Genomic DNA, 15,780 nt, shown 5'->3' on the forward strand with positions numbered 1-15,780 from the left:
TATAATTGAAATCTCAGTTATTAACTACTATACTATTATTTCGATAAAGATAAATTTATCATAATATAAATAAATTAATATCTTAAAAATTAACAAATTAAATATCTTAAATTAATAAATTATACAATTTTATATATTATTTATATGTTATATAAATTTATTATTTTAAGATTATTAATTTATTAATAAATAAAACATTCATTTATAATATCTTTTATTAATCAATTTATGTTTGTTGAAGTAATACTAAAATTTTAAATTTAAATATAAATAATTTATTATTTAAGTATATTTTTAAATTTCATTCATAAATTGTAATTTAATAATTTTTTAATTAAATTTTAAATTTAAATAAAAATTAACTAAAGCCGCAGTTGCCAACCGCGACTTTAGTTAAAAAATGAAACCGCGTTTAGCAACTGCGGCTTTAGTACAAAAATGAAGCCCGTTTGCCAACTGCGGCTTTAGGGCAAAAATGAAGCCGCGTTTCCCAACTGCGGCTTTAGTACAAAAATGAAGCCGCGTTTTCCAACTGCGGCTTTCACTATAATGACGAAAAAAAATATTTTTTAATGATGTGGCGCCTATGTGGCATCAAATAGGCCATTTTGAACAATAGTTTGAAAATGTGCCCGTTTTTAACATTAAGTTTCAAAAATGGACCATTTTGACCCAAAACTCTCCAAAACACGATTGAAGGTATCCAAGGAAATGTTTGAAAGAGTCCTATGAAAAAGTCATTAATAAGTACTTTTGCAAAGCCCTTTCAACCATGATACAAAATTTTTCAAGTCTAAAATCTTTTAAATTAAACAATTTCTTCACATATTAACAACTATTGACTCAAAATAACAATAATTCTTTTCTCCTATTCTTGTAAAAGTTGTATTATTGCTATTGAATCATAGCTTATATTTTATCCTAAATTTCAAAATGTCACTATTAAATCATAGTTTATCCTTTATCCTAAACTTCAAAATGTAAGTGAATTTGCTAATACATCTCGTTTTTTTTTTTAAAATAAATTTTGATAATAAAAATTTAATTAAAAAAAAAAAAGATTTCACAAATTAAATCCTCTACCAAAACAATTCATAAATTTATGCTTCTTATCCACATAGATATCCATGACTACAATTTTAATTTTTTTAGATGATTAAAATTATCATTAGTAACTACGATAATTTTATCGTAGCTAGTCACTATGATAACCTTATCGTAGTCACAAACTACAATTTTATGTTTATAAAAATGAAATTCTTAGGTCACATGCTTGAAATGCACTAATTCAAAAAATTATTTTGGTATAAAATTATGGTTAGTTTGGTCATGTTCTCTAAAACTTGTTTTTAAAAACTGTTTTTTATTCTTTAACTTAATAACAGATTTTAAAAGCAAGTTTAGAAAACATGACCAAATAGACCCATGTTTTCATTTTGTTTTTAAAAATTGATGAAAACAACTTCTACTTGTTCTTTAAAAAATTATTTTCTATTTCACTTTATTTTTAAAAATCATTTTCAAAAAACAACAACAAAATAATGTTAAAAAAATAGTTTTATATCTTAAAAACAAAAAAAAAAATTGTTTTTAAATCACATGGTCAAACAGACTTTTAAATCACATGGTTAAAATTCCCAATTCACATGTACTAATTTAGGATGATTTTATACATAGAATATAAGTTTAGTTTGTGAACCAAATGAAAACCCATTTAATATTTCTTTTTCATGGCATGCACATGTTGAATGTGGAATCACAAGCCTGTAAATTTTTAAACTTTACCTAAGAAGAAATTGTTACCTTTTGGGATATTTTTAGGTGGAAAGTTGTAAATTGAAAAGTTTGAGAAGGGTATAGTTGTCCAAAAGGGAGGATATTTTTGGCATTTCCCCTGGAATGCTCTTCTCTGACAGATTGATTCCAGTGCCACAGTTCCCTGAAAAAAGCAAGCAAATTTATTAATATCCCAAAACACCCCAAATTTCAATTGGCAGATTAAAATTTTAGATCATGAAACGGTGTCGTTTCATCGGGGTCCATGCAAAACGCTTTACAAAAAATCCTTGTCTTCTTAAAATCTGGTTTTTTGATACAATACATTTATATCTTCCATTTTTGAAATGCATAGTTACCAAAACACCCCTCCCTTCCTTCCTTATTAGTTCCCTTGTTCTCCGCACGTCCCAAGGGCATGCCGTGAATAAAGGCACATTCTAGGGGCATTTTGGTCATAATACTTTATTTGATAAAATTACTCCACTGGGCACCCTGCCCAACGTTCATTTGTCTGCTTACATCTCAAAACTGCCGCTCCGTTGCTTTCCTCCTCACAACCAGAGAGTGGGGGAGAGAAGAGAGGAGATGAAACGGTGTCGTTTGTTTGGGAGGAAGTGAGGTTAAAGATTCTGAGACACAAAAGAAGTGAAGGAGAAAAACGGTGGCTTTTTGAGACCCGCCATCGATGAAAGCTTCAGAAGCTTTACCAAAGTGAGAGAACGCAGAAAACGTTTTGGTTGTTGTTTTGTTTTTTGAAAATCAGAAATGGGTTGTTGTTACTCGAGAATAGAGAGAGAAGAGATGGTTTCAAGGTGTAAGGCGAGGAAGAGATACATGAAGCAGTTTGTGAAGGCGAGGCAAGCCCTGTCTGCAGCCCACAGTATGTATATCAGATCCCTGCGTGGCACTGGCTCTGCTCTCCTTCAGTTTGCCACCGCCGAGACCAATCTCTACCACCACCATCTCACACCGATTCTACCCTCTCCACCGCCGCCCATGAGTCCCAGCTCCGATACGTGGACATCATCACAGCCTCGCCCTCTCATCTGCCGCCTCCGCCTCCTCCTCCTCCACCACCACAGCAGCCCTCTGAATTTTTTTTTTTAAGGGGGGCACGTGGACAAAATGAGGGAGGGGCACGTGGACACAATTGAGGGGGTCCTTACAACGGCTAGAAAAATACAACGGTCGAATTCGAATCTCTTTTTCAATCTCTCCCTCTCTCTCTCTGTCTCATTCTCTCCCTCTATCTATCTCTCTCCCTCTCCCTCTCCCTCTCCCTCTCTGAAACCCCCTCGCAACTCTCCCTCCCTCTCTCCCTCTCTCTCTCTCTCTGAAACCCCCGAAGATGCAAGACATGTGGAATGTTCCCCCTGGTTTCAGGCCCAGCACATCTGCGCCTTCGTCTCCCGCAAAGCCTATTCGGGTGTCAAGAACTCGATCAGAGTCCTTTCATGTCACCCACAAAGTCCCTGTTGGCGACACTCCTTATGTGAGAGCCAAAAAGGTTCAGGTAAGCTTCCGTTCTGGGTAATCTTGAAATTTGCCAACAAACCGAGGTTTCTTCTTTTGCGTGATTGATCTCTGTTTGATGGGTTTGATTATGACTTTTGTTGCATCAGTTGGTTGACAAGGACCCGGAAAAGGCAATCCCGCTATTTTGGGCCGCCATTAATGCTGGAGATCGAGTGGATAGTGCGCTCAAGGACATGGCCATTGTGATGAAGCAACAGAACAGGGCTGAAGAAGCCATTGAGGCTATTAAATCGTTGCGAAGTCGTTGTTCAGATCAAGCCCAAGACTCTCTTGATAATATCCTTCTGGATCTGTACAAGGTCCTGTCCTTTCGAAATTCCTTATCACTTGTTTGTATCTGGCTATTTAAGATTATTGAGTACTGATTTTTGTCTTTTGGAAATTCGATTCGACAGAGATGCGGGAGATTGGATGATCAAATTGCACTTTTGAGGCACAAATTGTTCTTGATTCAACAAGGGATGGCTTTCAATGGGAAGCGCACCAAGACTGCCAGATCCCAAGGGAAAAAATTTCAGGTGTCCGTGGGACAAGAAGCGACTCGGTTACTGGTAAGCACACGGTTTTTCTGCTAGTTTCAGTCCTCTATCTCTCCCTAAACTCCATATTGAGACGAATTTCCATTTCAGGGGAACTTAGGATGGGCATTGATGCAGCGGAACAACTATATCGAAGCAGAAGATGCCTACAGGCGGGCACTTTCAATGACTCCAGATAATAACAAGATGTGCAATCTGGGTATCTGCTTGATGAAGCAAGGGAGGATTCTGGAAGCCAAAGAAACCCTTAGAAGAGTGAAACCGGCTGTTGCAGATGGACTGAGAGGTGTAGATTCCCACCTCAAAGCATTTGAGAGGGCACGGCAGATGCTGCTTGATCTTGAGTCTGAAATGTTGAATAAGGGAAGCGACCCTGTCGAACAGAGTCGGCTCTTTGATGCCTTCCTCAGTTCTTCCTCGCTTTGGCAGCCTCAGCCTTGTAAGGACCAGCACACAACGAATACAATCAAATCTCAAGATGATTTTGGGGATGAGAACTTCGACACCAACAGAGTCATGAAGGTTCTTCCTGGACAGAAGATTGCCAAACCAACGGCTGTTCATGCGAACTCACTCAACGTCGCGGCATTGCCATTCTACTCATCAAAGATGACCAAGGACCCAATTGGAAAACCACTGCAGGAGTCCCTTAAGAGAACAAGATCAGGGCTTGCTGCTAATTCGATAGGAGTGAATGAAACAGGGGCGTTCAGAAAGCCCTTAATGGAATCCATGGAACCAGAAAATAAGACTAGAAGGCAATCTCTTTCACCCGAAGAAAATGGGGACAAGTGGGCAGACTTGCTGCCAGACAGCAAGGAGTTTGAAGCGGCTCTTATTGCTGCAGTTTTGGGTTCAGCCACTGAAACAGGGAAGAAGACTGTGGAGACTGGAAACAGTTCTGGAATTTTACAGAATAAGATTGAGAGTAGGCTTAAAGTCTTTCAAGACATAACACTCTCAATGAGCCCAAGAGCCTAACCTCTCAATTAGTGTCAACTAATTCAATTTAGTTTTTACAAGCTATAATAATATAGGTTTTAGGTTGGAGATGATCTTGTTCTCCTGGGCTCCTGTTCAAGCAGAAGGGGGGGGGGGGGGGGGAGAGAGGAGTACGCAGCTATGCAGAGAGTATGGTAGCAGTCCCTGCTGGGGTAGTAGCAGCAGTAGTTATAGTAGATGCAATTCATTAATTCTTGTCCACCTCTCAAAATAAAGGGGGGCACACATCTGTAATAAAACATATGATGATGTTCATTAGCTACATTTTGACTCAAGAAAATGAGGATCTTGCCTTGTTCTATATTGTATGGCATTCCTATTGTGTATGGCATTTAATTTTGATCATATGAGGAGCTCCTAATTGTTTAGGAACATAGTTTTCTTCAATGAATCTTTGTGGGATCTTCTTATTATACATGGTTTCTTCTTATACATGATCGATCCTGTTTTACTCCTCTTTCCTTTGACTTCTTTGTCTATAGTAGAAAGTAATGGCTATAGCAGTTGTCGCAAAAGCAACTCCTGCAGCAGTTTTTGCCATGGTTGAACTGTTCTTCACAGCTGTGATTACCCTGGAAGTCCATGTAGGTGGAACAAACCCTAGCTCCGAAAGCTTCTTGTGGGATGCCGCATAATCTCTGAAGAAAGCCTCCTCATCCTGCCATGTACCAGAAATATGATAAGAAAAACAGTAAAGGGTTACAAGAGACTGCATGAGACTATGTGAACATCCACGAAGGTTCCAGCAAAATACTACATTACCTGTTCATACAACATAACATATTCTAGGAATTTAGGATCCTTTATTAATGCTTGGTCTGTGGAAAATATAAACAATCGCCTCCCTGTTGAATCCTCGCCCGCAGCTGAAGAAGAAGGTTTCTGCTGTGAATACCCTGTTGGAGGGTTACTAGGTGTAGGAAACTTGGTTGATGATTTCAAAAGCTCCCTGATTACAATATTAATCATAACATATAGCCATCATATATAATTGAAACATTGCTGCATTTATATGCGTTCCAATCAATGAATTCTCAAATGAAACCTTACTTGAAATACGAATTGTCGAACTTCCAGGGCTCCTCTGTCCACTTGCCATCAAAGCCTGAAACTTGCTTATGTGCCCCTCCCTACAACACCAAACCAAACAAAAACTACATGCATATTTGTGGATGCTGAAAGAACTTTTTAAAGATAGCTGCAGATCTGTGGAGGAAGTTACCAATGTATGACCTCCGGAGAGGGCCACAATATCCTTGTCCTCAAGACCCATCCGGTTAAAGACCGACCTTAAATGGTCAGCACCTGCAACAAAATTTAATAAGAGTAATGTAAATTTTCTGCTTGGTCTTATATGGGAAGTATAAGAGAGCTCTGATTTCTGATGCATAACAACCAAGAAACAATTTGTAGAAGGAGCACAGCTGAAAAGCTAGAGAGGGGACCAAGGGGTGAAATGACAGAATTCGACAAACGATAAGGTTCAAGTCTCTATGCATTATCTGTGAGTTATAGAGCAGAATAGGAAAATGACTTCTTTTCCATAAACAAGGCCAGAGAGCATAAAGAAAACAGAATGGGAACCTTTGTTAGCATCTGGGAGGAGCCCTTCTTTTGGTGAAGACAAAGAGTCCTGGTTGAAAAACAGGGGGGAAAAAATTAGGAGTAATATTTGAGAAAGGTGATCAAAAGCTTCCTCCATGAACCAACCTGTCTACCAGGGACGAAGTGAATAGTGGGGCCTCCAGTAACCTCAACTGCAACAACACCAGCAAGCTGACAAAACCCCAAAGGAGTCAGGAAAGCGACCACACCGGCATCCACTTGCAAAGATGATGCAAACCAGAGCTTGTTTTTATCCTTAGCTTCTCAATGAATTCAAATTAAATCACAGAACAGTTAATTTCTGAAACAAGAGTCACCTGGTAAAGGTCAGCATATGTAATGCAAGGATGCTTCCTTTTCACCTTCTCTGACATCAGAGCAGAACCAGAGCCCATTAGAAGAAAAAAATAGTATTTCAATTTCAAGTAGGAAAAACTGAGAGTTGTGGTGGGATGAAGTCCCAATCATACTATCTCGGCACTGAACCTCATTAAAAGGAGTCTGATTACAATACAAGCAAAAAAAAAAAAAGGGGAGGGACAAATCTTTTGCCAGTGTGCAAGGGCAAAAGGGAAAATGAATCTCACCGCAAAGATCAACTGCCGTTTCCAAACCCCTATTTGCAGAATGATTAAGCTCTTGTGGGTTTCTGATGGAGCCATTTGGGCCCCCTGTCTTTGTGAGAGCATCATAAGTGCCTGCATCATGAAACCTGCAAACAAAATGCTATTTAGCTTCCGATCATTAAACCCTCATGCATTAAAGCTAAATTACTTTAAAATCCAATAGAGCCAGAATGCAAAAAATCAGCTCACGATCCTCCCCCCCATACATGCCAAATACTAAGTCTCCGTTAATTTGAACCTTGCAAAAAACACACACACATGTATGAATCGTTTTGTTCATGGCCTGTTCATGGCCGTATTTCTGACACGCCATAAGTCATAACACCTAGAAAAGCCTTTTTCTTTTTTTTCCTAATTTTTCTGAAATTTTCATCTTATCTTCCCCGTCTATTGAAATGCAACCACTTATGTTTTCTCCCCTCCCTTCGAAATGTCAGTTCTAACATTTACTAAATGAAATGAAATGCAGGGAAAATGAAAAAGAAGCATAAATTAAACTTAAGGGACACTACGCTAGACGGAGCATCATGGGTGCACAGTTTTTGCTGGAAATGAGAGCACGGAGGTATCTACGAGCCCTTTCGATTTCTTTGTAGTATTCTGCATTTACAACTAGTGGTGCTGGAGTTGGTGCTGGTGCAGAGGCTGAGGTTGAGGCTTGGACTTCCATGGGAGCTCACCCACCCTGCAAAGAATTGAAGAGGAAAAAAAGAAGGAATGATGATAGTGGAGGGAGGACCCTTGATTAGTTTGTCTTTATAGAGAGGGAATCACAACGAAAGAGATGGGTGGAAGAAAAGGGGTGGGGGAGAGAGGAAGCAAAGGATTGATTTTGCATGGAAAGGGATACGATTCCAATTATAAACATGCAAGGGACTACAACTGCTGATTGCCTTCTTCTTCTTCGTCTTCTTCTTCTTCAAAATCTTCTTATCTCTTGAGGTATGAAGATTAAAAAACCTAAATAGATAATAACTTTCATGTATATAGTTTAAAATAATTTTTTTATTTAAAAGAAAAACACATTATTTAAAATTATTATTTTTAAATTTTTAAAAATATCTTTGAGAGGCTTTTTTTTTTTTGCTAAATAATAAAAACTTGACCCTGTGATTTAAAAACACTTCTAAAAACCGAAAAATGTTTTTGAAAAATTATAACATTGTTTGGTTGTTGTTTTCTTAAAAAAAAAAATTAAAAACAAAATAAAATTAAAAATCATTTTTAAAGAATAAATAAAAATTATTTTCACTTATTTTAAATACAAAAGGAAAATGTAAATAAATAAGAAAAAATTAAAATAAAAAACCATATAAACAGATGAATGTATGTATGAAATAAAAAAATCATTCATTTATATTTTTAAAAATTAAATTTTATTTATTTTTAAATTTATTCAAAATAAAATAGTATTAACAGTTATTAATTTTAAATTGTTGTTACTATTATTATTATTATTTATTTCCAACAAAATAAATCAATGATGCTTTTATGAAAATGTTAATATTCATTATTTATAATATTTATAAAAAAAATATGATTGTATTATAATATTACTATTCATATTTTATTAAATATATTTATTTTTTATTTTTTGTAATTACAAAATTGTTTTTATTTTTAATAAGACTTGAATTAAAATTAGTTTACATGATATAAATTGAATTTATAGTTTTTTTTTACAAAATTAAAAAAAAATTAAAACAACTTATTTAAATAAGATTTTTGTTTTTGTTTAAAAAAAACTTTTTTTAAAACAACTTGAATCTAACGAACCAAAACACTTCATTCTCTTAAAGTTAAATTAAATTCTATTTATAGGTAAAGTTTTATTTTTATTGAAATAATTTTCTTTTTTACATTCTCCAAAAAAAATAAAATATTTATTCTCACTCCTCATTCCTATATAAAAAAAATGGATTTAACGTCAAATTTTAGAAGAAAGCTTGAAAGCCATAAAATTGAGGGGCTTTTTGACTGGTTATATAAGGAAAAGCTTTAAGTATGTCATCCTCCATGGCGTCTTCTTCAACCAAAAGACTCATGAGTCATGACTCCTTCCAAAACACGATTGAAGGTATCCAAGGAAATGTTTGAAAGAGTCCTACGAAAAAGTCATTAATAAGTACTTTTGCAAAGCCCTTTCAACCATGATACAAAATTTTTCAAGTCTCTAATATTTTAAATTAAAAATTTTCTTCATATATTAACAACTATTGACTCAAAATAACAATAATTCTTTTCTCCTATTGTAAAAGTTGTATTACTGCTATTGAATCATAGCTTATATTTTATCCTAAATTTCAAAATGTCACTATTAAATCATAGTGTATCCTTTATCATAAACTATTGAATTTCCTAATACATCTTGTTTTTTTTAAAAAAAAATAAATTTTGATAATTAAAAAAAAGGAATTCACAAATTAAATCCCCTACCAAAACAATTCATAAACTTATGCTTCTCATCCATGTAGATATCATGACTATGATTTTAAATTTTTTTTAGATGATTAAAATTATAATTAGTAACTACGATAACTTTATCGTAACTAGCCATGATGATAACTTTATGTAGCTAGCCACTGTGATAACCTTATCGTAGTCACAAACCACTGTTTTATGTTTATAAAAAAAAAACTCTTAGGTCTTTATACATACTTGAAATGCACTAATTCAAAAAATAATTTTGTTGAAAAATTAAGGTTCATTTGGTTATGTTTTCTAAAACTTGTTTTTAAAAATTACTTTTTATTCTTTAACTTTATAGTTTTTAAAAACAAGTTTCATAAAACATAACCAAATGGACCCATGTTTTCATTTTGTTTTTAAAAATTGATGAAAACAACTTCTATTTGTTCTCTAAAAATTGTTCTCTATTTCACTTTATTTTCAAAAATTATTTTCAAAAACCAACAACAAAACAGTATTAAAAAATTTTAAAAATAGTTTTATATCTTTAAAACAAAAAAATTGTTTTTAAATCATATAATCAAACAGACTTTTAACTTCATAAATTTTGTTTTTCAAATGAATTATTTTTGCTCAAAACTCATTTTCTCAAATTTGAAAAAAAAATAAAATTATATGAAGGATATTAAAATTCTCAAGTCATATGTACTACTTTAGGGTGATTTTACACATAGAATATAAGTTTAGTTTGTGAACAAAATGAAAACCCATTTAATATTTCTTTTTCATGGCATGCACATGTTGAATGTGGAATCACAAGCCTGTAAATTTTTTAACTTTACCTAAAAATCCAATGGTGTGTGATGAATATTTTAGTAATAAGGTATGATGCGGACCATGTGGTAATGGTGGCCCCTTGCTCAATTGTTTTAGATTTTGTTAGCTAAGTTCCAAGTTACCATTGTGGAACATATTTGGAACTACCACATGGTGCCCCCATTGATTTCACCTTCAAAAGGCTGCAACTTTTGATTTTCTTATTGTTGCTTTAGCTTAATGCTTTATAATCAATTACGAGATTATATATCATCTATTATTAGATTACTTCAATTTAAGTTAATCTATCAAAATCCGATACCTTATGTCGGATTAGGAAAAAAAACTTATAACACATAACTTTTTTTAACATTTTAGATGTCTATGTGACTCAAAATAGACGATATCTATTATCAAAATATAATATTTTTTTAGTACATAATATACTAGCACGAATAATTAAATTTAAACTATTAAATACAAAGAGAAATCACAATTTAAATACGAAACGACACCAAAATATAAAAATTAAAAAATTAAAACCCGAGTAAAATAAAATGAGATCAAGACTAAAAAACCAATCTTTTATCTTCTTTTGTCAAATACAGATACATACTAAAAATGTAACATAAAAATTTAACAAATTTAGGTATCATAATAGCACCCATGTGGACCTGAGAATTTTAAGATTCTCTATAAATTAAGAAAAGAAGAAGAACAAATTGTTACCTTTTGGGATATTTTTAGGTGGGAAGTTGTAAATTGCAAAGTTTGAGAAGGGTATAGTTGTCCAAAAGGGAGGATATTTTTGGCAGTTTCCCCTGGAATGCTCTTCTCTGACAGATTGATTCCAGTGCCACAGTTCCCTGAAAAAAGCAAGCAAATTTATTAATATCCCAAAACACCCCAAATTTCAATTGGCAGATTAAAATTGTAGACAATGAAACGGTGTCGTTTCAGCGGGGTCCATGCAAAACGCTTTTACAAAAAATCCTTGTCTGCGTAAAATCTGGTTTTTTGATACAACACATTTATATCTTCCATTTTTGAAATATTACCTTCCTAAGGCTGTATTGGCCGTTGAAATGCATAGTTACCTAAACACCCCTCCCTTCCTTCCTTATTAGTTCCCCTGTTCTCCGCACGTCCCAAGGGCATGCCGTGAATAAAGGCACATTCTAGGGGCATTTTGGTCATAATACTTTATTTGATAAAATTACTCCACTGGGCACCCTGCCCAACGTTCATTTGTCTGCTTACATCTCAAAACTGCCGCTCCGTTGCTTTCCTCCTCACAACCACAGAGTGGGGGGAGAGAAGAGAGGAGATGAAACGGTGTCGTTTGTTTGGGAGGAAGCGAGGTTAAAGATTCTGAGACCCAAAAGAAGTGAAGGAGAAAAACGGTGGCTTTTTGAGACCCGCCATCGATGAAAGCTTCAGAAGCTTTACCAAAGTGAGAGAACGCAGAAAACGTTTTGGTTGTTGTTTTGTTTTTTGAAAATCAGAAATGGGTTGTTGTTACTCGAGAATAGAGAGAGAAGAGATGGTTTCAAGGTGTAAGGCGAGGAAGAGATACATGAAGCAGTTTGTGAAGGCGAGGCAAGCCCTGTCTGCAGCCCACAGTATGTATATCAGATCCCTGCGTGGCACTGGCTCTGCTCTCCTTCAGTTTGCCACCGCCGAGACCAATCTCCACTACCACCACCACCACCACCACCACCATCTCACACCGATTCCACCCTCTCCGCCGCCACAGCAGCCCTCTCCTCCGCCTCCACCGCCGCCCATGAGTCCCAGCTCCGATACGTGGACATCCATCACAGCCTCGCCCTCTCATCTACCGCCTCCGCCTCCTCCTCCTCCTCCGCCGCCCCCGCCCCCGGCGCAGTCCAGCTGGGACTTCTGGGATCCGTTCGTGCCGTCTTCGTCAAGGTCCGTGACGGAGGAGGAGTGGGAAGCTACGACGATGGCGTCGGAAGCCCCTGCCACGACCGCCGTCTCCGCCAGCGTCACGGCTCCGCCTTCGGTGGTCAGTGGGTTCTCTAAGGACACATCGAGCGAGCTTGCTATGGTGGTGTCAAGAAACAGTAAAGATCTCGCTGAGATCGTCAAAGAGGTCGACGACTACTTTCTTAAAGCCGCCGACGCCGGTAGCGAAGTCTCATTACTCTTAGAAATTCCAAGGTCCACTTTCTCCAATCAGACTGGAGGTATTATTTTTCACAAGTTTATTCTATGATCATGGGTTTGCTTTAGATTTTCCTTTACTCTTGTTTGGCTGATGAGGAAGAACAAAAGAAAATGAGGAATGTTAATTTTGTCTTATGTTGTCTTGGCGTTAGGCACAATTGAGTGGACCCTTTTGTTTGGTAGCCCAGAAATAAATGAAAATTTGAAACACAAGTAATGGGTTTTGATTCTGTTGTTTACAGGTAAGGTTTATAGCTGTGGAAAGAGTTCGAATCCATTATGGTGTCCATGGGCTTCGAATTCGAAATTGAATGGGTTTGGGAGACTGTGTGAAGAGATGGTTGTTACTGATATAGCTGGTGGGGGTATTATCAGTGGTAGTAGCAGTCACTGTTCTACTGTGGAGAGGCTATATGCTTGGGAGAAGAAACTGTTCCAAGAGGTTAAGGTAATATAATCCTAAATTTTCAATTCCACCACCCCATAAAGAAATTCTCTCTCTGATGTCTTGTTTCTTTGCTTGCGTTTTGAAGAATGCTGAGAGTATAAAGATAGAGCATGAGAAATGTGTAGCCCAGCTGAGGAAGTTGGAGGTAAAGAGGGCTGCTGACTATGTGAAGACTGAGAAAACCAAGAAAGAGGTTGAAAAGTTGGAGTCTAGGATGATGGTTGCATCCCAGGCCATTGAAACTACCTCTACTGAAATCATCAAATTAAGGGAGTCAGAGCTTTACCCACAACTCCTTGACATCGTAAAAGGGTTAGTCTTCTTCTCACTCCCACCACCACCACCTTCACATGAATGTATTATTCATTTCTTATTTTTTTCATGTGGGTTAGTGAAATTCCACTGCAGAAACAAGACCATATAAAGAATGTGCACCACATAGAAAGGGAATACATTGCCTTCTTATGCATTAAAGCGCTCAAGCCAAGTCAGAATTATCAAGTGTCTAAGGTTAACAGCTTGAGCTTTCTGAACATTTGGCCTAAACCATATAAGAAATTGCTATACAAAGGCCTCAATGGAGACCCTCTATATTGGCCTAAACCGTGAAAAGAGCCACCCCCACTCCTGCACAGAGCAGCAGGTGATGGAGATTTGAAAGATGAGACTTTTTTTTTTTTTTTTTTTTCTGAACCATTGGTTATCAGAACTAGGGTTACCCAAATCAATGTCTAAAATATAAGGTATTATTTAGGTTGGGTCTATTTTCCCAGTATCCTGTTTGGTTCTCTAGGGGGTTTGAATTTATGCACAGTGAAGCAGATATACAACTTACCCACTCTGAGACTTGGTTGCTTCCTAAAGTCAAATTCAACTTTATTGTATTGGGATCAGATGGTATGCCATGGGCAATGGTAGTACAAGCAGTCAAATTTGCTTTTGACTGCTTTTACTGTTTGATTTCATGGCTTTTGTTTGCTTTTGTTGCAAAGACTTACTGAGCCCCGACCGTGCAACAGTTGAGTAATCCATTTGGGGGGGTGGGTTGGGGCTATCCCCAACCTTCAATTGGGCTTCCCTTTAGTGTGAGGAACCATCTTTTGTGAACCCTCTTTGCTTTAATGTCTTCCAAAAGGAGGCAATCATGTGGTTCTCGTTCTGACTGTACCATCTATGATGGGGTCCATCAGATTGGATAAGGTACATGGCCAACTGGGTAAGGTGGGGACTATAGATGTACTGGGTTGGTATTCAACTGGACTATGGTCTACAGTAATGCTTTACTAGGGAATTTAAAGTCTATTTACTTCTCTCTTGACAGTAGAGAAGCTAGGGCAGGGTTTTGTGGCTGGTTGTTTTAACTTTTAAGCCATTTGTCATGTTTTGATTTTCTAGACAAGCTTGATGAACTGTGCTCGATCCTCATTGCTACATTTATTTTCTTAGGATCATTATATTTATGGAAGTTATTTTCCACTCTTACTGATTTTACTTTCATTGCAGATCGATGAGCATGTGGAGAAGCATGTACGAGTGCCACCAGGTCCAAATGCACATAGTTCAGCAGCTCAAATATCTCAATGCTATCCCATCAACTGAGCCCACATCCGAGATTCACAGGCAATCAACTCTCCAGCTCGAGCTTGAAGTCCAGCAGTGGCACTCAACCTTTTGCAGCCTAGTAAAAACCCAACGAGACTACATCCAAGCACTTACGGGCTGGCTCCGTCTTAGCCTTTTTCAGTTCAGCAAAAACCCACTATCCAAAACCAGACAGGAGTCCATGATTTACTCCCTTTGTGAAGAATGGCACCTTGCACTTGACCGGGTTCCAGACAAAGTGGCATCTGAAGGGATAAAGAGCTTGTTAACAGTAATTCATGCCATTGTAGTTCAACAAGCTGACGAGCAAAAACAAAAGAAGAGGTCAGAATCTGCATTTAAAGATCTTGAGAAGAAACTGGTTGAGCTTAGAGCACTGGAATGCAAACAATCCCCATTTTCAACGCCTGAATCATCTGCCATCACAAGAAGCAAGGACCCAATAGCAGAGAAGAGAGCAAAGGTGGCAACTTTGAGAGCAAAAGCAGAGGAGGAAAAGAGTAAGCATGAAAAGGCAGTGAGTGTAACAAGGTCTGTGACATTGAACAATTTGCAGATGGGGTTCCCACATGTCTTTCAGGCAGTGACAGGTTTTGCAAGTGTATGTACTCATGCATTTGAATCGGTTCACAACCAGGCCAAGTGTATGGACCAAGAGCTCGATGTGAAGAGGATACTGCCTTAATTGAGGATCCTGCCTGCTGTCTCATCAGGGCAAGCATATACTGGAAAACCAAATGATCCAGAACTTGACGTCTGTCTATAGGTTTGCATTTCCATTTCAGTTGCCGGCTTGAACCCCAGAAATTTTCCGAATGCAGGTTGACAGTGACTTACCTCCTGCACAGATCTATGAGATACAATCTCAAACACAGTGCAGAATCAATAGCAATTATAGGTATACAGCCTTTTGTACGTAGTCTCTCCTGATGGAGGTAGAATTGGGGGTTTATACCTTTGTTTGAATGGTTTGAATTTTCTCTTTGTTAGAGAAGAAGCCAAAAAAAAAAAAAGAGGTTCTTTTTGTGAATCTTTGTGAAGGATTTTAAAGAGTTGTTTATTTATTATGCTGTTCAGAGAGGGAGTTTCTGTGTGGGTTTGTCACTGAGGGTTACATTTTTGAGAGGTGCCCAATTAGTGGGAAATGAATGAGAGGTGGCAATTTTTGAATAGAAAGTTGATTGAAAAATTCAAATTTTGAGCCATTTAATAAAAACCTTTGAAAATT

At 36.9% G+C, this 15,780-nt stretch overlaps 3 protein-coding genes across 3 annotated transcripts; 2 read left to right on the top strand and 1 right to left on the bottom strand.

Annotated features, from left to right (window-relative positions):
• Positions 1 to 2,272: 2,272 nt before the first annotated feature.
• LOC104879120 (protein POLLENLESS 3-LIKE 2) lies at positions 2,273 to 5,157 on the top strand. The gene is made up of 4 exons (XM_010650695.3): positions 2,273 to 3,292; positions 3,402 to 3,614; positions 3,711 to 3,866; positions 3,945 to 5,157. Exons 1-4 carry the CDS (start codon positions 3,128 to 3,130, stop codon positions 4,833 to 4,835), a joined length of 1,425 nt encoding a protein of 474 aa, XP_010648997.1. The 5' UTR covers positions 2,273 to 3,127; the 3' UTR covers positions 4,836 to 5,157.
• LOC104879121 (probable L-ascorbate peroxidase 3, peroxisomal) lies at positions 5,068 to 7,831 on the bottom strand. The gene is made up of 9 exons (XM_019219632.2): positions 7,600 to 7,831; positions 7,049 to 7,173; positions 6,779 to 6,828; positions 6,567 to 6,632; positions 6,441 to 6,489; positions 6,079 to 6,161; positions 5,907 to 5,986; positions 5,619 to 5,805; positions 5,068 to 5,514 (listed from the first exon to the last, which is right to left on the bottom strand). The coding sequence occupies exons 1-9, from the start codon at positions 7,755 to 7,757 to the stop codon at positions 5,305 to 5,307; spliced, it is 1,008 nt and encodes a 335-aa protein (XP_019075177.1). The 5' UTR covers positions 7,758 to 7,831; the 3' UTR covers positions 5,068 to 5,304.
• Positions 7,832 to 11,580: 3,749 nt separating this feature from the next.
• On the top strand, positions 11,581 to 15,616 carry LOC100245548 (protein ALTERED PHOSPHATE STARVATION RESPONSE 1). The gene is made up of 4 exons (XM_010650698.3): positions 11,581 to 12,522; positions 12,745 to 12,950; positions 13,036 to 13,262; positions 14,454 to 15,616. The coding sequence occupies exons 1-4, from the start codon at positions 11,820 to 11,822 to the stop codon at positions 15,235 to 15,237; spliced, it is 1,920 nt and encodes a 639-aa protein (XP_010649000.1). The 5' UTR covers positions 11,581 to 11,819; the 3' UTR covers positions 15,238 to 15,616.
• The last annotated feature ends 164 nt before the right edge of the window (positions 15,617 to 15,780 follow it).

The sequence above is a fragment of the Vitis vinifera genome, chromosome 4 (assembly GCF_030704535.1).
Source record: "Vitis vinifera cultivar Pinot Noir 40024 chromosome 4, ASM3070453v1".
In the NCBI taxonomy this organism is placed as follows: domain Eukaryota; kingdom Viridiplantae; phylum Streptophyta; class Magnoliopsida; order Vitales; family Vitaceae; genus Vitis; species Vitis vinifera.